The sequence below is a fragment of the Colletotrichum karsti genome (assembly GCF_011947395.1).
Source record: "Colletotrichum karsti strain CkLH20 chromosome Unknown Scaffold16, whole genome shotgun sequence".
Taxonomy (NCBI): domain Eukaryota; kingdom Fungi; phylum Ascomycota; class Sordariomycetes; order Glomerellales; family Glomerellaceae; genus Colletotrichum; species Colletotrichum karsti.
This window is the reverse complement of record NW_024065916.1, coordinates 502,380-522,682: the sequence shown is the minus strand read 5'-3', so window position 1 is coordinate 522,682 and position 20,303 is coordinate 502,380. Positions and strand designations below refer to the sequence as shown.

Below are 20,303 nucleotides of genomic sequence, written 5' to 3'. Positions count from 1 at the left end.
GTGTAAGACGGATTAATCCGCAAATTCACGGAACACTCCCTGACAGACGGGCTACTCCGCAACCGCGGGTTACTCCAACTTGGGACAGCTGCGCCACAAGTTGCTCCGTGGAACGCGTGGATTCCGTGCGATGCGCGGATTCCTCCGTGCCCAATCCCAGTATCCGTGAGCTCGAACTAAGGAGTGTTTAGGCTTTTTTTGACTACAGTACGGAGTACGCCCATGTCATTCAGCCGCTTTAGCGACTATCATCGAACGACTTCATGATGTACCTGGTAGACTGGGAGCCTACCGCGCGGTACGAAATCTAGACGGGCCAATCCAGTTTACGACTTCGACCGCATATGAGATCTGCCGTTGCGGATGGCTCCTGTTCCAGATGGCTACAGCTGAGACATGTTTACGCGGTGCTATCCGAAAGAAGCATGTTCAAATATGAGGGTAAAAAGGCACAAACATACGAGCTTGGTGCGGCTCGTGAGAGCTTACCGTGCCAGTCAGATGAATTGAACCAATCATGAGCTACACGAGCAATTCGCCAACTCCTCTCCAGTCTGTCGTCGCCGGAGCTGCTGCCGGAGGAGTTGAGTCTCTCGTTACGGTATGTTGAGCGCTACATCAACCCAATCCTGTTCTTTGATTACATTGATCACGACTCTTCGATGTAAAGGACGTATGTTGTGTACTAACTTCGGCCATATCAAGTACCCTACAGAATATGTCAAAACGCGAAAACAACTGCTGAGTTCATCCCAATCTTCACTACGAATTCTAGCCTCGGCGGTCCGCACGTCTGGGCCTACGGTGCTTTACACCGGGGCCAGTGCGTTCTGCGTCTCAAATGCATCCAAGTCCGGCGTACGATTCCTTACCTTCGACGCCGTCAGAAACAGGCTGCCGAGAGATGCCAGAACAGGGAAACCAACCAAGGTTGCCACCATGCTTGCTGGCGTGGCAGCCGGAGTGGCGGAGAGCGTAACGGTGGTGACCCCTGGCGAGAACATCAAGACCAAAATTGTGGAGGATAGGGCTGGCGCGCGCCGGTTCAAGTCAACCAGCCACGCCATCAGAACCATCATCGGCGCGGACGGCATTGCCGGCTTGTTCCGTGGTGTCCTCCCCGTGACGCTGAAGCAAGGCTCCAACGCGCTGGTGCGCTTCACGAGCTACAACGCCCTTCTTGACATGATACGGCCGCCAATGGAGAGCAGCGGTAAGGGGGCGATGGCCCCCGTCTTGGCGGGCGCAGCAGCCGGGATCGTGACTGTCTACGCAACGATGCCTTTTGATGTCGTCAAGACAAAGATGCAAGCTCTTGAAGGGGCCAATGTTAATCGTGGCACCTGGCAGTGCGCTACGGCGATTGTTCGGGATTCAGGCGTATCTGGTCTATGGAAGGGCACCACGCCTCGGCTGGCGCGACTAAGTGTGAGTGCAAGATGTTTGAGATGACAGTCATGTCTGTTCTTTCTGTTGTCATTCTTTGCGAGCGGCGAAAACAGCTGCTCGTATTCTATTGGATAAAGTGAAGTTACTGACAATTAACTAGATATCTGGCGCGTTGAGCTTTACGATATACGAGAATGTGTTGAGGACTCTTCAACAGGGAGGTCACGAGGAGGGGAGAAAGTTGGAAGCTAAGCTGTAAATAGAGACATGGCTTCAGACTGCGAACCGAATAAAGCCTAGCAGAATCACGAAATGGATTAACATCAGACGGCGGCACTTGGAATAGGTTTACGTTGTCTGTAAGAAGTCATGATGAAATTCGTCTGTTTCTAAATTCTGGGGTGTGGATATCGGGCCTAATTTCCCACCAAACTCCAATGAGAATGCGAACCCGACTTGGCAGGGAAGATATACCAGAGAACATGAGTAATTACGAGCCGTAGCCTACAAACACGACTTGCTCAAACGGAATAAACTCAGGTAAAGTCTCCGATCGTGAAGCATGATGATCGGACCTGGTCTTGTCATTGGTCTCTATGCTAGCGAACCCCCACATACAGCCGAGGTATTAAACTCATATTTGGGTGGCAGTGGGTGGTTAGCGTCGCTTTCTCGCCTATCGATACATTTATATTGCGGGCAGTGGACACTCAGTTACATGAAAAGTCTGTATTTTGCCCAAAGATCAGGCCAGTCCGTCTGTACGTGTATCCATGGATGTGAATGTCGTAGTGCGTACCGTGCAGCCAGTTAGACGCGCGGTCGCACGAGGCACTGGGAGAATGTAGGGGAGCCAGGGCCGCAGTACGCTCGCTACGTTTGAGCCGACCGTCGCTATGTTTTCCATTGAATACATCTTGGCACTCATGGTACGATGAGGGGAAACGGTGGTCTCTACCGCTGCTAGTTCGGCCGAAGCCTGGCCCATCCTGAGCTGAGTCTAAAATAACTTGGTATCAACCACGGATTCGGAGGTAGACTGCTCACCGGCTTTAGGCTTTATTTGGATCTCCTATGACCGTATCGTCTGTAGGCCTACACCCAGATGAAAGTACCATCCGTAGAGTCAAGCCACACTAGGTGCTAGAAAGTGATGTGACAAGCCCCCATCCCCTGCCTTGTCCGTATTTCTGGACCCCGACCGGACAGGGAACACAGGACTTCGGTATCGGGGCTGTCGCTTTGGGCCTCGATTCATTTTCTCATCGACCAACTTGGTCAATTATACACATGCCCCCGACAACTCAACGTTAAACCCGCTGGCAAAGCGACGGAAACTCAACGTCTTCTCTCTTGCCGGTGCAAAAGATGGCATCGAGGACGAATCCACCAAAGAAAGTGCGGCTGGCCTGTCGACGCTGTCGCACAAGACGAATTAAGGTAAGACTTGATCTCATCATGTCGGCGTTACTCCGTCCCCTGGGCTTTTAGCTTGCTCAGCTGGGATCGCGTTACTCCGGCCCAATTGATTTGTGGTGTTGCTGACTCCTCTGCAGTGCGACGGAGAAGTCCCTGCGTGTACAAACTGCGCAAAAGCCGGCGAAACTTGCCTCGATGTCGACAGTCAGAACTCCGGATTGCTGGTTCCTCGCAAGTAAGTAACCGTGATGAGCAAATCTATACAAATCCCACCGGCTTGGTTCCGTGCTCAGCCCTATTATACTGCAAGTCATACAATGTTCCGCGCTGACGGCCCGTTCCGAGAATAGCTTTGCGAGTGCTGCTCGGGCTAGGATTCAGTGGCTCGAAGACATCATCAGACAACGACTTCCCGATGTCGACGTATCGCTAGGCCCGCAAATCGACGCCTTCCCGGACCCGAAGGGTTCGGCTGTCGCCGGAGGTGGTGGGGACCACGAGGACGATGTCTCAACGTCTTCTCCGAGATCCGGTAGGGCGTGTAGTCAACCCACCGGCCGGACGTTGAGTCTTGGCTCCCAGCGACATTCTCTCAAGCGTCCCGCGGAAAGCGCGGGGTCGTACGACCACGATGAACAGTTTCCTGACCGAGCACACTCAGTCGCGATGAACCTAGGCATGCTGTCACTCAACTCGGACTCCAACCAGAGACATTATTTAGGATCGAGCTCCGGCGTCCTGTTTACAAATCTCATCGGGGCTTCTCCTTCCAGCGCAGGTTCAACCCCGGTGGCGTTGCTGGAAGATGTACAAGCCCAGGGGCCGTCATCAGAGTGGCACGACACTTCAGCTTCGAATAAAGTATCACAACAGTATAATCGAGCTTTACACATATTCCTGCGTCAAGTCAGTCTACTCTTCAGAGAATTTCCATGTCGATTGGAACTTACTGCTGACAATGCAAACAGGAGCTTCCGAGAAAAGAAGACGCAATCAAGCTCGTACATACATACATTCGATGGATGCACCCTGACTATCCCGTTCTGGAGCCTGCGTCTCTTCTAAGCGCTGTGGATGCTCTTTACTCAACCTTTGGATGTTCACTCGACGATGATACCTTTCCGCATGGCTGGCCCTCAACCATGCAAGCGTTTCGATGGAACGGCCGACAAAGATTGCCTGACGACCAGGGAGTCCATACGGTGCCGATGCCAGTCGTTGCCTTTATTCTTTTCATGGTATTCAATATTGCAGCCGTTGTTAAGGTTAGGTCGCGCGTTTACGAGTTTCCCCCGGAGAGATTTTACAAAGCTGCGGTACACTTTTCGAAGGACTGCTTCTCGCAAATATCTCTCTCGTCTATTCAGGCGCTGGTTGTTCTTATTGTACACAGCATGATAACTCCAGCAGAAGTCAACCTCTGGACGTTAATCCACATTGCACTTGCACATTGTGTCGAGCTTGGCATCCACAGAGAGCCTCCAACGCCAACACAGCCGGGCGATTACGAGAACCAACAAATCAGACGATTGACTTTCTTTACTATATACTCTCTGGATAGGTAAGTGGAGGATTCTTGGTTGTGTTGTCTTTATTGTATCCGTGCTGATGAATTGAACTTAGGTCTATTTCCTCCATCCAAGGGCGACCTCTTGGCTTCCGGGACGAAACGTTCGATGTCAAATTACCAGAGCCTCAACCAGCGCAAAACGGAGTTGCAAACGGCCCAATTCCCTCTTCATTTTCGGCGGCGGTACTGCGATTTGCCCGATACCAATTCGAGTTGGATCGGATGGTGTCCGATGTCAAGCTTCAACTATACCACCTTCCCTGCGACTCGTCGTGGTTCCCTCTGCCGCAGAACCCGCCAGCCCAACAGGCCAGAATAAAAGAAGAACTTATGGATTGGTGGGATCGAGTTTCGTCCGAAAATTTCGAGTTCCCCGGACTTGATAGCAGACAACGGCGGATGTGGCAGATCAAGTTGAAGATCAAGTATCACACAACCATGGTCATGCTATTCCAGCCCTCGCAAGCCATTCGGAATCCATCTCCAGAGTCGCTGCAAGTTTGCTACAACAATGCGGCAGCAATACTGCACGACTACCAGGCTTTGCACGACATGCAAGGTTTGCATCACGGATGGCGTACAGTACAAAACATCTTTGCGGCTGGGGCAACTCTTATTTACTCGTTCTGGACTTGCTCAACTGTTCGCCTCAACGCGTCCACTGCGGATTTATCACGAAGTCTACGCACGTGCTCAAGCCTCCTGACCGTTGGCGGCGAGTGGTGGCCCTCCGTCAAGAAAGGACAACGAAGCTTCGGGGCCATTGTCGACTTGACGATTCGGAAACTCTACACTGGCAACATGCCTTCCAAAAACCCGCGAATATTCATGCCTCTCGGCTCGGACCGTCTCGAAGACGGCCAAAACCCGCTAGACCACGGAGACGGAGCCCAAGCTGTCTATGACGCAACTAGTCAGCATACAGACCTCTCCCACATTCCGATGAATGGGGCAGACGCCTCCTGGCACCAGATGTCGGGGTCTTCCGCCGCAGCTGTGGCAATGGCGCACTCGCAGGATTCAGTACACTGGCAGGGAGTGTATCCCGAAGGACCTTTCCAGACAGGCGCTAACGACTTTGTGCCGGAGATCGAAACGTTCCTCGCGGATTTCGACAAGTCGGAGTTCAGCTGGAGCTTCCCTTTGGCCGGCATTGGAGACCCGTACGAGATGGGAAACTTTCCTAACCCGGGCTACTGATTATGCCGCGATCCGTCCAAGTTCTACCGAGTTGTTCCAGGTATCAGGGAGACCACCATTTCACTGGATATATCCAAGCTAGTTGTGATTGGTGAAGTAAGAAGAGGCGGGCTACTCCGGCTTGGGCTCTGGGTTTTGGTGGTGGACGGAGCAGTCCGTGTGTTGACCCCTGTTCCGAGCTGGACTACTCCGCGTCTGGGCCGAAATAGGACTCAGCAGACGGAGCTGCCCGTGTAAGGTCAACCGAGGAACATGGCTCTTCGCGATTTTGGCGTCACGAAACATGAAGATTAGAAGCTCGTTACGAATCAGGTGAAAGATGAAAAACATGACGAGATTCCGGTGTTCTTGGCGATTTGGTGCATTGCCGTTGAGGTTGTCATCATGTCGTTCACGCTGTTGAGAGAAGCACGTTCGAGCGTCTGCTCGTCTCTCAAACTTGGGCCCCGAGCTCTACGAGCACGATCCTTTGCAACTCCCTCAAGCCAAGTCGCATTGAGTCCGTTAGAGCCAGTGAGTAACGTAGACTCTGATGGTTTCAAAAAAGCTGCTGAACAGTTACAGTACAATACTCTAGATTACGGCCTCCGATTACAAGCCCTCCGCGACGTCCAAAAGTCGAATAAGCGACCCCTTACACTCTCCGAAAAAGTTCTTTACAGTCACTTGATACCTGGGGAAGATGGATGGGCGCTTGACGAGATCAAGCGAGGAAAGACGATACTGCGCCTGAGACCCGACCGCGTTGCCTGTCATGACGCCACTGCGACGATGGCCCTGCTGCAATTCATCAGCGCCGGCCTTCCACGAGTCAGAGTCCCAACTTCGGTTCACAGCGACCACTTGATTGTGGCAGAAAAGGGGGATAAAGAAGACCTGACGAGAGCTGCCAGCGATCACAAAGAAGTCTACGCCTTCCTCAGCTCTGCGACGAGAAAATATGGAATCGGATACTGGAAGCCCGGTGCCGGCATCATCCACACGACCATCTTCGAGAATTACGCCTTTCCTGGAGGTCTAATGATCGGCACCGATTCGCACACTCCGAATGCTGGCGGAATGGGTATGCTGGGTATCGGTGTTGGCGGTGCAGATGCTGTCGATGCTATGTCCGGTATGCCATGGGAACTGGCGTGTCCGAAAGTTGTAGGTGTACGTCTGACGGGCAAGCTCCAGGGATGGAGCTCCTCCAAGGACATCATCTGCAAGTTGGCTGGCATTCTGACCGTCTCCGGAGGCAAAGGAAAGATTATCGAATTCTTCGGTCCAGGTACGGAGACACTTGGAGCTACAGCAATGGCTACGGTTTGCAACATGTCGGCGGAAATCGGTTCGACATCTTGCATCTTTCCCTATTCCGAATCCATGTCTCGATACCTGTCTGCGACAAAGCGGGAAGGCATTGCTGAGTACGCAGACTCGTTCAAACAAGAACTCCTCACCGCCGACGACGGCAGCGACCGATACTACGACGACATCATCGAAATCGACCTGTCAACCCTCGAACCCCACATCAACGGCCCCTTTACTCCCGATCTTGCACACCCCCTTTCGCAATTCAAGGACCATGTTAGCGAAAGCTCTTGGCCGACAAATCTCAGTTGCAGTCTGGTCGGAAGCTGTACTAACAGCTCCTACGAAGACCTGGAGAAGGTTCGAGACCTGGTCGTCCAGGCGAAGAACGCAGGACTCGAACGCACCAAGACACCATTCCTTGTCAGCCCCGGCAGCGAACAAATCCGTGCAACAGCTGAGGAGGAGGGAATCCTAGAAACATTGCGACAGGCTGGTGCCACCGTCCTGAGCAACTCTTGCGGTCCTTGCGTTGGCCAATGGGACCGAAAAGATGTCGATGTCAAGGGAGCTGAGAAGAACTCCGTGATATCCAGCTTCAACAGAAACTTCACCGGTCGGCACGACAGCAACCCGGCGACACATTCCTTTGTAACGTCGCCTGAGCTCGCAACGGCTTTCGCTTTTGCAGGAAACCTCACCTTCAACCCTACCGTCGACGCAATTCCAATACCCGGCGCGTCCAAATCCTTCCGATTCTCTCCTCCGAAGGCCGAAGAGCTTCCCGTTGCTTTCTCCCCTGGAGCCGACCGCTTCCAGCCACCCGTGATGTCGGATACCTCCGATTTGACTGTCAACGTGGACCCGAAGAGCGATCGACTCCAACTTCTTACACCATTCGAACCATGGAAGCCTGGGAATGCCAGAGATCTCACCATCCTCGTCAAAGTACGCGGCAAGTGCACCACAGACCACATCTCTCCAGCAGGACCCTGGTACAACTACCGCGGTCACCTCGAGAACATCAGCAACAACCTGCTACTTGGAGCGACCAACGACTTCCTTCCAGATGCGAGCACCCTACAGATGATCGGACACGCAAAAGATCCTGTCGACGGCGACAAGATCAAGCCGGTGCCACAAGCAGCACGGAGTCTGAAGAAGGCGGGAATCAGGTGGTGCATCATCGGGGACAACAATTACGGCGAAGGCAGTTCGCGAGAACACGCTGCCCTCGAGCCGAGGTATCTCGGTGGCGTTGCGGTGATTGCCAAGAGCTTTGCGAGAATCCACGAGACGAATCTCAAGAAGCAGGGCATGTTGCCCTTGACCTTCGCTGATCCCGCCGATTACGACAAGATCTGCGAGGGTGACTCCATCACTCTAGTCGATGTCGAAGAAGGGGAACTGCAACCCGGCAAGCAGGTCACAATGAGTGTATTGACCAGGGAGGGATCAAGATGGGAGGCAAAGTTGAATCACTCGTACGAGCTCAACCAGATTGAGTGGCTGAGAGCTGGAAGTGCGCTCAATTACATCAAGCGCGTTGCTCTCGCTTGAGGACTCAACTCAACGAATACTATAGATTAAGGCTATGATACCTGTATTGCAATTAGAGTCACTGGCAATATCTCTGTATCAGAAGCTGGTCAATAAGCGCACGGCGTTCATGGGCATCGTCAACCTGTTTATACACCAGCCATCTCTTGTGATTGATATTGATCAACTTCTTGTGATTGCGTGCTTGCCTTCACTGACATGCAACAACAACGAGAGCCTTTTCAGGGCGAGACATGGAATACCACAGGTACTAAGCAAATGAAGTCCCTGTTAGCACCCTGTGGCACCAAAGTTCAACTATCCGTATTATCGCAAATACATGCCCCAAGTCATAGAATACAGTAACAATACGCGAAGCTCCGCGTGACCGAAGACCTTGCGCGCAAATGAGGGGACTTGAGATTGTAAGCATAGTGGACATCCTCTCTCCGCAAGCCTCCACACTGCTTTCGATGACCTAGCCGTATCATGGGGTTGAGTCGCGGGGAAGGAGTCATGGGTGCCTAGACCTGAGCCGTTGGATCTTACCCCTATCAATGCTTCACATTTTCTGGTTCAGACAAAGAGCCTCACGGAGTAGTCCTCTTATTTGGACCCGGGCTTCTCCTACTCACGCTCTTCTCCGTGAACAGACGGATTACTCCGTAGATTGCGAAATGGCTGTTCCTAGCCCCAGCACACCTGCCATCATTCCGTTCATTGAATGGCTGGAGTAGACCGAAACACGGAGCAGCCCGTCGAATTCGGGCTGGCCTCGAGGAATGCTCCGTAACCCAAGACATTAGAGCTTGATTGATCTTTCGATTGCGGGTCTGGGGAAGATGACACGAACGATAGAGGCTTTCGGACGCCATAGGTATTCCTTAGACAGGGAACTGGATTCCTGGGCTCTGGTTCAGCAGTGGGACAGGTCCAAAGTCCGGGGTCGTTTCGTGGGTACGCGGGGTAGAACTTGGGGTTGAAGGGCGTACTAATCGGCCGGAGAACAAGTCGACACAGGCTACATGTATGGAGTCGCCAAGGACAGTATTCTATCTCTGTCGTGTTTAAAAGAGTGAGTAAGGGTAACGCGTTTTTCAAATTGTCAAACAGAACCCCGGAACCTTCTCTTCATCAACTTATTGGGCTTTCCTCTCCAGCTTGTTGAGCTGGCGGCTTTCTGTGCGTGCTTTTTGAAACAAGACGAAACTTCTTCCTCCTCGTTTCGGAAACAAGTCTTTCAGAGACACTAGAATCAACGGATACACGCAGCAGCACGCAGAGGTCTCCGAGCCATGACTTTACAAGAAGTTAAGGACAAGCAAGAAGCCATGCAGGCGACTTCAGACCACATCGACAACACACCAGCGGCCGAAAAAGACTTCGTCTCCGAGAAAGATTTCGACGGAAACGGGCTCGATATGTCCGAGGAGGAGTACGCCGCGGCGGAGAAGAGTCTCGTGAGAAAGTTGGACTTCACTCTCGTCCCTGTTGTCTGGATTCTCTATCTCTTCAACTATCTCGATCGAAACAACATCGCGTAAGTTCTTGCATGTATGCCGCCGACGCCCAAAGGATCCGGCTGATCACAAAGAACTTTAGCCAAGCACGACTTAGCACTTTCGAGAAAGACCTTGGACTGGTCGGCAATCAGTTCAATGTGGCAGTTTCCATCCTCAACATCGGATACATGCTCATGCAACTCCCCAGGTGAGTTGAATCAACAGTTTTCTAGGCAACAAGCTCCAGTTCTGATACCAGATATAGTAACATGCTTCTCACTCGAACTCGGCCCTCACTTTACATCCCTGCGTGGACTGCTCTGTGGTCCATTGTCTCAGCCGCCACTGCCGGGGCATCCAACTACACCCATCTTCTGGTCATTCGATTCTTTTTGGGTGGGTTTCAGAAGATTACGATCCTTCACCTGAGCTGGACTGACCCTGAGTTACAGGTATCGCCGAGGCACCTTTTTTTCCAGTAAGATAGCCCCGCTTGAATCTGTTATTAAGGTAGGTCTGAAGCTTACTGTATCTTAGGGGGCAATGTTCTTGCTGAGCTGTTGGTATCCTCGCAAAGAGTTGGCATTCAGAACTGCCATTCTCTACTCTGGAGTCCTACTCGCCACCGCTTTCTCTGGCCTGATTGCTGCTGGTGTACTCTCTGGCCTGGAAGGTGCCAGAGGAATCGCAGGATGGCAGTGGCTGTTCATCATCGAGGGAGCTGGCAGTTTCGCAGCGGCAATTCTCGGCGCAATGCTCCTTCCAGACTTTCCAGGACAGAAGTCGGGCGTTGCGAAGTGGCTGCTCACGGACAAAGAGCAAAAGGTCGCGGTAGAGCGTATCCGCAGAGACCGAGTTTCATTGCCGGAGGCAGACTCCAGTGTCTGGAACGGACTGAAGCTTGCTGTCAAGGATGTTCGGATGTGGGTATTTGTAAGTTGTGAACCCTCAACAATGATGCAACTTTGTTTCGCAGAAGACTGATAATTGTCATCCAGACTGTCATGCTCACAGCAAACCACAGCGCGTACGGCTTCAACAACTTCTTCCCCACTATCGTCAAGGGCTTCAAGCTCGGCAACAACACCTTGACTCTGATTCTCACCGCCCCGCCGTATCTACTCGCGACCGTTGTGGCTTTCCTGACGGCGTTCTCATCAGATCGTCGCAAGGAGCGTGGCTTTCACATCTCAGTGCCACAAGGTGTTGCGTGCATTGGCTTCATCATCTCTGTGTCCACCATCAACAACGCTGCGCGCTACGTGGCAGCGTTCTTGTACATCTGCGGATGCTTCTCGAGCAATGCCATGGTATTCAGTTGGGCTAGCTCGACTCTGAACCAGACGCCGGAGAAGAGGGCGTGTGCGACGGCAATCATCAACTTGCTCAGTCAGCTTGGAAATATCTGGAGCCCGTACTTCTTCCCCTCTCATGACAGTCCGCGATACGTCATGGCGAACTTGTTGATGATGGCTTCATCTGCCTTGAGTATTGTCACATGTGTGATCATGAAGATCATGCTTACGAGAGCGAACAAGACGTTGAAGGCGGAAGGCCGGGACACAAATCTGTTTACGCTGTAAAGTTACTGTGTTTCAAGAAAGATTGTTGCTCGACACAAGAATCAATCCAATAAATACTCAGCAGCAGTCATCAGCAGAAATCAGAACATTTGAGTCACTATCTTATAAGTCACCCTCAACACGAAAATTTAAGAACGAGGTATCCTGACTACCATGCGTAATATCATGTGTGAATACGTGTGAAGTCGGAAATTCCGTCGGACTACAGCTTCGGCAGCTACTCCGGAGAGACCGTGCATTTCATCCCAAGTCTACAGTTTCACGTCCCCCGCCAAAGCCGAAGGCTTGCAGGATAGCTTTGGACTACACAGCAATATCTGCATCGCTGCTGATTAATCTCATTATTCTCGGAGATATTACTGATCTGCAGGTTCTTAGCACGTTGGGGCTGCGAGAGTTTGTTCAATCCGGCAGTTACCAAATATGGAGGCATCACCTCCAGCGTACATAGGATTCAGGGATGATACTACAGTCTCGTATTCGCCGATTGCTGCGTGTGTGAAGTCACAAAAACAAGAATACTTTAGCGTTATTTACATGTACCACATACAAGGTCAGATAAGCTGGAGAAGATTCAAGGCCGTCCGCCGAGGACACACTACGTCCGTCGTCACATCCGGCAGAACCTTATGATCAGATAAAGCCCGACCAGAGTGACTGCCGCATTTTGGTCATTTGAACAGACTCGACTCATTGCTCTGCGTTCTCACATTCCTCATTCCACAGTTTGACCATGATTTCCCCCTCTAGAAAGGAATTTGAAGTTGCCATCATCGGCGGCGGAATAGCTGGAGTTACTCTCGCTATCTCACTCAGCAAACGCAATGTTCCCTGCACCATATACGAAAAAGCCGGCGCTTTCACCGAGATCGGTGCGGGGTTGGGAATAACTCCCAACGCGACCCGTGCTATGAAGGCCTGCGACCTTTCCGTCTACCAGGCCTTTGATAGAGTCGCACAGCCATCCATTCGTTGGGACTTTCTGGACGGCTCAAGCCCCGAAACCGATGATGTGGTCCAGTTCAGCCTTGGAGACAATGAGTTTGGCATTCGAGGTTGCCACAGAGCTCACTTTCTCGAAGGGATGGTAGAGTCTCTCCCGGCTGGTATCACACGATTCAATAAGGAACTTGCTCGCGTCGAGGAACCACACGGACCTTCCGGCAAACTGCACATGGCTTTCAGCGATGGCTCAACCGCAGAGGCAGATGCAATTGTCGGATGTGATGGGATCAAGTCACGAACTCGCGAAGTCATAGTCGGATATGGCCATCCATCTACTAAATGCAGCTTCACGAACAAGTATTGCTACCGTGGTCTTATTCCAATCAATAAGGGAATCGAAATCCTGGGTCAAGACAGGGCCATGGGCTCTAATCTTTGGGTCGGTGACCCCGACATCAACGAAAACAAATGAGAAGATCGCTGATCATGAGTTTAGTTTGCAGAGAAGGTGCACATAGTGACATATCCCGTTGCAAAAGGCACCATTCTCAACGCAGTCATGCACTGCACAAGCAAGTTCGATTGGCCAAGCGATAGGCAATTCGTACTTCCTGCCCAGCAAGACGATGCTTATGCTGATTCCGAAGGCCTCAGCCCTAGACTCCGGCAGGTGGTAAAGAACATGAGAACTGTTGATAGGGTAAGCTATACATGTCACTCTCGCCTACAAATACACCCAAAGATCCGCGAAGAAGAATGGAAAGAGCTGACAGTCTACAGTGGGGTCTCTTTGATCTCGGCGAACATCCTATGCCGGCTTTTGCCAAGGGTCGGATCTGTGTCATAGGCGACGCCGCACATGCGTCCACGCCTCATCAAGGCGCCGGCGCTGGTTTTTGTATAGAAGATGCCGCTGTTCTTGCGTCACTGGTTGCAGACAATCGGGTGAAAGACAGAGATGACATCAAGGCAGCATTTGCTGCATTCGATGCTTGCCGTCGACAAAGAGGTCACCGGCTTGTTGAGGGTAGTCGGCGTGCGGGAGAGCTGTATGAAGGTCGGACCGAAGTTGGCAACGATCTTAAGGAGATAGAGCGCGAGATTAGAATGAAGTCGAGGGAGGTGTGGGAGTTTGATATTAACAAGAATATTGATGACGGTCTGGCGGAGCTGGGAAGACGTCTCGCAGTCGACAATGAGGCTGTTGATTATCGGCAAGGTAGCTTCAGGGCGGGCTTGTAGGTTGAGTACTTTCTCTTTCAGATCAACTTACAGCTGATGGCCCTAATTATGTTTTCAAGGCCACAAGTATGTAATTTTTATGGAATGCCGGAGGCTTTAGTAGTCATCACGATGCGTTTGCTTAGTCGGCGCCGCTGTGATGTGTCACGTACAGGCATTTCGTTCCTCTTCAACTAGAACAGAGTTGATTTGATTGGTCAGTCTGAATCCAACAACACCAAATCGCACCATAATTGTCATGAATATTGAGTCGTGCGCATGCAGTTAGAAATAACAACGAAACTTGGCAATGAGCTCCCGTAGTTATGATGTCACATGTCGTCTCCACGTCGCATAAATGTGGGCATTGAAAAGTTTTGAGCGGACCTCTCGATGGGTTAATAAACCGCTGAATCATGACCTCAAAATAACCTCAGTCTCACCGAACCCCAACTCGCCCTTCATTCAACCCTTCACCGACCACAGATCTCGCCACCGGAAAGATGCCTGCCGACTTCGATAAACAAAGCTACTGGGGCGAACGCTTCGCCTCCGAAACCAACTTTGAGTGGTTGACCCCATCTGCGACCTTCATGTCGATCGCGGACCCATACCTCGCCAACCTCGATGATTCGGCGCCTATCCTGCAGCTAGGCTTCGGAACGAGCGACCTGCAGAACCATTTCCGGCACCGCGGGTTCGACAACGTGACCAACGTCGACTTCGAGCCTCTCGCGATCGACCGCGGGCGTATGCTGGAGAAGCAGGTATTTGGGGACGTGAAGATGCGTTACCTCGTCGCTGATGTCACCCAACTGCACTTGCCTGACAAGTTTGATCTGATTGTCGATAAAAGCACCGTCGATGCCGTGTCTTGTGGCGGCGTGGAGCCGTTCCTGAGAATGGCGGAGGGTGTAAGGAAACATCTGTCGGACGACGGCTTTTGGATCTCGTTGAGCTACTCCTTCTGCCGGTTTGACGTCGAAGATCTCCCCTTTGATGTTGAGGTTATCGGCAAGATTCCTACACCGAAACTGAAGCCTCACGATCCTGACGTCTATCATTGGTGTTATCTCTTGAGACCCAAGGGATTTCAATGATCATTCAGCACAATTATCGATGGGAGGGCGACTGCTTTTACTTCAAATACCCCGCGTCACAAGTTCTAGACGCCTCGCTTTGTCAACTCGCATTTATCGTTATCACCAAGCGATGGAGGATGGGAATCATAGTCTTGTTTACTCTATTGTTCATCATTGATCACATCTATATCGACCGTCATTAAACATCAACGCCTGTCTATAATCTAAGCCAGGGGAGTTCCGGGCTTGAACTCGGGGTGGAAGGGGTAGTCGATGTATCCCTGCGGAATAGACGGGGTGTAGAAGGTGTCCCGATCGTACTTGTTCAAGGGCAAGCCGTTCTTGATGCGGAACGGCAGATCCGGGTTCGCCAAGAAGTGACGACCGAAGACAACGGCAACATCCCACTTTGCGTACTCCTCGTCGACAGCCTTTTTGGCCAGCTCGGGGGTGAAACCACCCGCAACGAGGACTGGCGAGGTGTTGTTCCAGATCTCCAAGAGGAAGTCAATTCCCTCGACCTTCTCCACGTCCTGCCAGTTGTTGACACGGGACTCGATAATGTGCAAGTAAGCGAGCTTCAGGTCCTTCAACTTCTGAGCGAGGAATGAGAATTGAGGCACGGGGTCCTCCATTCTCATGGCCTGGAAGTTGCTCCAAGGGCTGATACGGAAGCCAACTCTGTCCGCACCGATAGCGTCAACCAAAGCAGCGGCAACATCGACGGGGAATCTGGCTCGGTTCTCGACGCTTCCGCCCCATTGATCAGTGCGCTTGTTGCAGTTGTCCTGGAGGAACTGGTCGACGAGGTATCCATTGGCGCCATGGATCTCAATGCCGTCGAATCCAGCAGCGATTGCGTTCTTGCCAGCCTGCGCGAAATCCTTGACGGCCTGCGCGATCTCTTCAGCGGTCATCTCACGCGGGACAGGCGAATCATCGCTGATGGGCACGGCACTGGAGCTGAGCAACGGGTGGCCGCCCTCCTTCTCCAAGACAGGGACGACGGCGGCGCGGCCGGGCGCAATGAGCTGGCAGTAGATGCTGCTGCCCTTCTCGTGGACGGCGTCGGTAATCTTCTTCCAGCCGGCAATTTGGCGGTCGGTCCAGATGCCGGGGGCGTTGGGGAAGCCGCCGTGGGCCTCAGAGATAAGGACTGCCTCGGCGATGATAAGGGTACCCGGGACGGAGGCGCGCTGGACGTAGTAGTCGTATGCGATGTCAAGCGGGACATGATCGGCGCTGAATCGGAATCTGGTGAGGGGAGCCATCACCACGCGGTGAGACAACTGGGCCTGGCCGACCTTCAGGGGCTGGAAAAGCTTGGAAACCATATTGATGAGTGGAAAAATCTGCGTTTGAGTCTCGGAAACGATAAGTCAAGATGGGACGAGGACGGTTGGTCGTATCACCAGATCCTCAGATGTAAGACGGAGGGAGATCTCTCCTGATAAATACTGCGGCAGACACCGATATTTCCGTCCTGTGCCCCTCGGTGGGTTCCCATCGATAGCCATGGAGAACGCTTGGTGTTTGGAGCGCAGCATGTGCGAAGACCCTTGGCGTAAGGTGCCGGGGCAGGGATTCGGGAACATCGCGGTCGGAGCATCGACGAATTGCGTTAAAGACGTTGGAGTCTTCAAACAGACGCGTCCAATCACGTTCTAACCTCGGACTCCAAGCCCGCAGTCATCATTGGGGTCAAAGTCCATTGGAGAAAGAAGAGTCTAAGAATTGCTTAGAAATCCTTAGATGCTAAGCATTGAGATGTCCATTAATGCTCCACTGCGAAAGTTGACAGAAGGCAATTCGCCTTACTAGTTCACTAGCTTGTAAATGAGCGAGAGTCCACTACGCAACATAGACAATTTCATGTTGTAATAATAGACGAGTGTGATATAAGCTGACAATTGAGTTGCAAACTTGGGCGTGTAGGCCTTGTCTAGTTCTAAAAATGCAGGCCATAAAACACAACATCATTTCCTACTCGTACAAGTAAAATGCTTCCGACAATCTCAGATGGAATCAATATTTTCGGTGTATGCAGTCTCCCGTAACTTTCCTGAACCCCATCGCTGTGCGCAACTCCGGCCGAACCATACATTAAACTGAGAAAGACATTGTAATATCGCTGATATCGTAAGTCATGAAGAAGAAAGACAAAAGTTGCAAACGTCACCACGAGGACCATGTCTAGTCAATATCATCCATTCTCCACTATGCGGTGAGTTCTTCAATGAAATCGAGAACGTAGTCCGCAACCTGTTCCCACCCAGGCTGGAATATCATCCCATGGGCACGTCCAGGGAACATCTTGTACTCGACGAATGAAGGGCCTTGATAGGCTTCGAAGTTTTTCCTCACTGTGCTGGGAGGAACGATGTGGTCTTTTGAGGCGGACAAGAGCAACAACGGTGGCCGGTCAATCTTGTTGAAGTTCACATGCGTGGGGGCCGATCGTCCGCCCGCAACATTGGTCGTTAGCTGCCACAGCACTCTTGCAACTCCCGGGATGCAGTAGCGTTCCCAGTACTCCCTACTCTTATCGGAAGTGGTGTTGTTGGCAAACGCCCAATGAAAGTGTTGTTCGGATATTGAGACAGTAGTGGTTGCGTTGAAAGGGTTCTTGATGATGGGTAGTGCAGCTTTGAACGTGGTGCTCGGCAGAGTGATGATGCCTGCAGGCTGAGCAGGGCATATTGCGACGCCGGCAGCACCGAGACCGCGCGATGTGAGAATTTGTGCAAACAGGCCGCCGAACGAGTGACCGATGATGATTGGCGGTGCTAGCAGCTTGTTGATGAATGCTTCATAATATCCCACGATTTCTTCGATGTACTTATTGGCCAACGGTTGGGGGTCCTCCCGGACTTCTTCCGGGGAGCGGCCGTTGATCCCGGGCCATTCGGGGGCGTGTACTTCGTAGCCCAGGCTTTCGAAATATGGTATCCAGTGTTCCCAGTATTTGGCTGTCACCCACAAGCCGTGGATGAGCAAGATTGGCGGTTTTGAAACGTCCATGGATTTTTTCTCGAATGCAACGAAAATTCGCTTATTCAATTCAAAGTACTTCATCCGGGTTCCCAATGCCAAAACGGGATTCCTTGAAGTGTTTTTGAGTCACGGACACCAGTGGTTGGTGACCACGCGAGAACGAGTCAATGGCGTCACACTGACCTCATCACTTGAGGCTTAGCCTATGTTTCGTAGACCACCGACGACGCGCGCGCGATTGCGGCTCATTGATCTCGATCTCACTGATTGAAAAATCGCAGCTAGTGTTATTCCTTTCATCTTCTATGATGCGGATTACTATCCTACCGCGACTTGCTTGGCTAAAACCGGCGCAGGGTATCAACGAGGTAAGATGAGAAATGCAGCCACAAATGCAAGTGAGGCGCTTGAAGATGAGAGCTTGAACATGATTTTTAATTCGTCTGATTTGCAACAAGAATTCCGTTGTTGGGTCATGTGACCAAACGTTCCTGCGACACGTACTCAAGCAAGTAATTCTTCAAGTCTCACCCGTTAGCCTGGGTTACACGTGGTCTTAGTTCGAAATGAGGCCTTCGTCACAGTTGCAAACCAACTCGTTGAACTCATTAATAAACGCATACCCATATCTTTTACGCGATCCGGCAACCGTTCTGATTGATCGTGCTGGTGATGAGGTGAGCGACCTTGTAATAAAGTCAGGGACGTGAGATTGCAGTCTCATATGAGATCATACGATAACCCCCCATAATCCAGAATGAGAAAGAACAATGAAAACTTCGCTATGCAAATAATATGGATAATTAGAAGTTCAAGACTATTGTGCGAGAAGTTTGTCAAGTTAGATCCCTCACCCAGAAACCGTGATGGTTGGGACGAAATCTTGGCGCCGCGGAAAAAGCCTGGAGCAGTTTTGAGGTAATTAGTAATTCTACTAACTGAATTGATTTACAATCAAGATCTCGTGGAGTAATCTCCAACAAATTCGTAATCTGTTGGGGTTGAGAGAATGAAAAGTATGAGCCTGAAGTTGAAAATAGGCGCCTGAGATGAGTATGAGCCTGGATTCAGAAGTATGAGCCTGAAGCAACTCGGGACGGCCCCACATCTCCGGTGATCAACATGAGCACAACCGGGTTGCCCGCGAACATGATTTGGGCCAGATCGCAGAATAATCAACTCAAGACAAAGTGGACGATTAAAATACTCATAGTTTAGGCAGTCTTTTTCTTCTTCAAAAATAAGCTGCAACATCGAATAAGTGGGAGTCTTCCATCGAATAAGTGGGAGTCTTCTCACCACAGTCACTGGGACCCTCAAACTTAGTAACCGTCTTCTTTCCAGACTTGGGGTTTGTGAAACGCTTTGGTTGAAGTCTATGTCATCCATATACCAAGTAAACATTACTCTAATCTATGTGAAGTCTGAGATGCTAAGCAGTTTACTTCCTTTCTACCTCCAAAGACGCGAGTACGAAGGCTGATTCACCCAACAAGCTGTTTGGCACCAGTGGTTGCTTGGTGTAGTATTCGTAAGTGGCCGTGGAGTTGAGGCTGCATACTGACACAGTCTTATCGTACCCGATGGTCCCGTTGCCCGGGTTAGTTACGAAGTTGTTGACGGTGTAGTTGTACGCGCGAAGGGCAACCTTCCTAAAGAGAGCTCCCGAATCTGGGAAGATTCCAAGCCTGGCTCCTTTCAGCATGGAGAACATGAACAGCGCCGTGCTGGAGCTCTCAAGGTAGTTTCCGCTGCGGCCGGGAAACGTCGTGAGCTGCCACCACGCCCCGGTATCAACGTCGGCGTACTTGACCAGCGCAGTGGAGAGTTGTGTGGTGATGTTTTGAATTTGGCTGCATACGGGTTCCGACTCTTCGCTCTGACCCGAAGCGGCAGGGCAGTCAAGAGCCTCCCAGGTTTGAACGAGGCCGGCCACGAACCATCCAACGGAACGACCCCAGACGTATGGGCTTGCGCCTGTTTCCTTATCCGCCCAAACTGCAGTGCGTGAGTAGTCGTACCCATGAGTGACCAATGAGGTGTTCTTTTGCAGGCAATGGTCGTACAGCAGGGAAATCTGCAGGCTTATGTCGGTGTAGTTCGGACGGGGTTGCGACGCCATGAAGGGCAGTACAGAGAACATGCCGTCGAGATAGCTCCATTGAGGGTAGACATAGTACCAAAAGCCGCCGTCCGGGTTGCGAATCTGAAGTGAAAGCGAGGTGTTGAGTGCATCGTAGGCTGATGCCGCTTGGGCCGAGACGGAGACTATGCCGGCCGTGGACGCACTCTCGATGGAAGTCGCAACAGAGAATCGATCAAGAGGCCGTGTTGAGTCATACGTCGCATTCGTCAAAGCTGGTGTCGCCGCGTCGAGAACATCTCCGAGGTAGGCGGCGTACTTGTCTTGCACCTCCGGGTACTGCTTGATGGCTGCTTCGATCGCAATGGCGAGAATACCGCTCTCCAGGGTGCTGCTGGAAGCGCCGGATGACTCGATCCCTTGGTTGCGCGACTTGATGCTGTCTAGCATCCAAGTTGAGTACCGACGAGGTTCCCCGGACGC

At 51.7% G+C, this 20,303-nt stretch overlaps 7 protein-coding genes across 7 annotated transcripts; 4 read left to right on the top strand and 3 right to left on the bottom strand.

Annotated features, from left to right (window-relative positions):
- Window positions 1-517: 517 nt before the first annotated feature.
- Window positions 518-5,578, top strand: CkaCkLH20_05676 (uncharacterized protein; the record flags this gene model as incomplete). Its single annotated transcript, XM_038888394.1, has 6 exons — window positions 518-601; window positions 706-1,428; window positions 2,946-3,043; window positions 3,159-3,714; window positions 3,777-4,369; window positions 4,432-5,578. 6 exons carry the CDS (start codon window positions 518-520, stop codon window positions 5,576-5,578), a joined length of 3,201 nt encoding a protein of 1,066 aa, XP_038746291.1.
- A 771-nt stretch (window positions 5,579-6,349) lies between these two features.
- Window positions 6,350-8,431, top strand: CkaCkLH20_05675 (uncharacterized protein; the record flags this gene model as incomplete). The annotated part of the gene is made up of 1 exon (XM_038888393.1): window positions 6,350-8,431. The coding sequence occupies one exon, from the start codon at window positions 6,350-6,352 to the stop codon at window positions 8,429-8,431; it is 2,082 nt and encodes a 693-aa protein (XP_038746290.1).
- Window positions 8,432-9,705: 1,274 nt separating this feature from the next.
- On the top strand, window positions 9,706-11,495 carry CkaCkLH20_05674 (major facilitator superfamily transporter; the record flags this gene model as incomplete). The annotated part of the gene is made up of 6 exons (XM_038888392.1): window positions 9,706-9,950; window positions 10,013-10,120; window positions 10,178-10,308; window positions 10,365-10,390; window positions 10,450-10,845; window positions 10,911-11,495. 6 exons carry the CDS (start codon window positions 9,706-9,708, stop codon window positions 11,493-11,495), a joined length of 1,491 nt encoding a protein of 496 aa, XP_038746289.1.
- Window positions 11,496-12,228: 733 nt separating this feature from the next.
- Window positions 12,229-14,761, top strand: CkaCkLH20_05673 (uncharacterized protein; the record flags this gene model as incomplete). Its single annotated transcript, XM_038888391.1, has 4 exons — window positions 12,229-12,879; window positions 12,937-13,140; window positions 13,221-13,659; window positions 14,148-14,761. 4 exons carry the CDS (start codon window positions 12,229-12,231, stop codon window positions 14,759-14,761), a joined length of 1,908 nt encoding a protein of 635 aa, XP_038746288.1.
- A 206-nt stretch (window positions 14,762-14,967) lies between these two features.
- Window positions 14,968-16,077, bottom strand: CkaCkLH20_05672 (NADH: flavin oxidoreductase/NADH oxidase; the record flags this gene model as incomplete). The annotated part of the gene is made up of 1 exon (XM_038888390.1): window positions 14,968-16,077. One exon carries the CDS (start codon window positions 16,075-16,077, stop codon window positions 14,968-14,970), a length of 1,110 nt encoding a protein of 369 aa, XP_038746287.1.
- Window positions 16,078-16,960: 883 nt separating this feature from the next.
- CkaCkLH20_05671 (arylesterase-like protein) lies at window positions 16,961-17,764 on the bottom strand (the record flags this gene model as incomplete). The annotated part of the gene is made up of 1 exon (XM_038888389.1): window positions 16,961-17,764. The coding sequence occupies one exon, from the start codon at window positions 17,762-17,764 to the stop codon at window positions 16,961-16,963; it is 804 nt and encodes a 267-aa protein (XP_038746286.1).
- A 1,414-nt stretch (window positions 17,765-19,178) lies between these two features.
- On the bottom strand, window positions 19,179-20,270 carry CkaCkLH20_05670 (uncharacterized protein; the record flags this gene model as incomplete). The annotated part of the gene is made up of 1 exon (XM_038888388.1): window positions 19,179-20,270. The coding sequence occupies one exon, from the start codon at window positions 20,268-20,270 to the stop codon at window positions 19,179-19,181; it is 1,092 nt and encodes a 363-aa protein (XP_038746285.1).
- Between the last annotated feature and the right edge of the window lie 33 nt (window positions 20,271-20,303).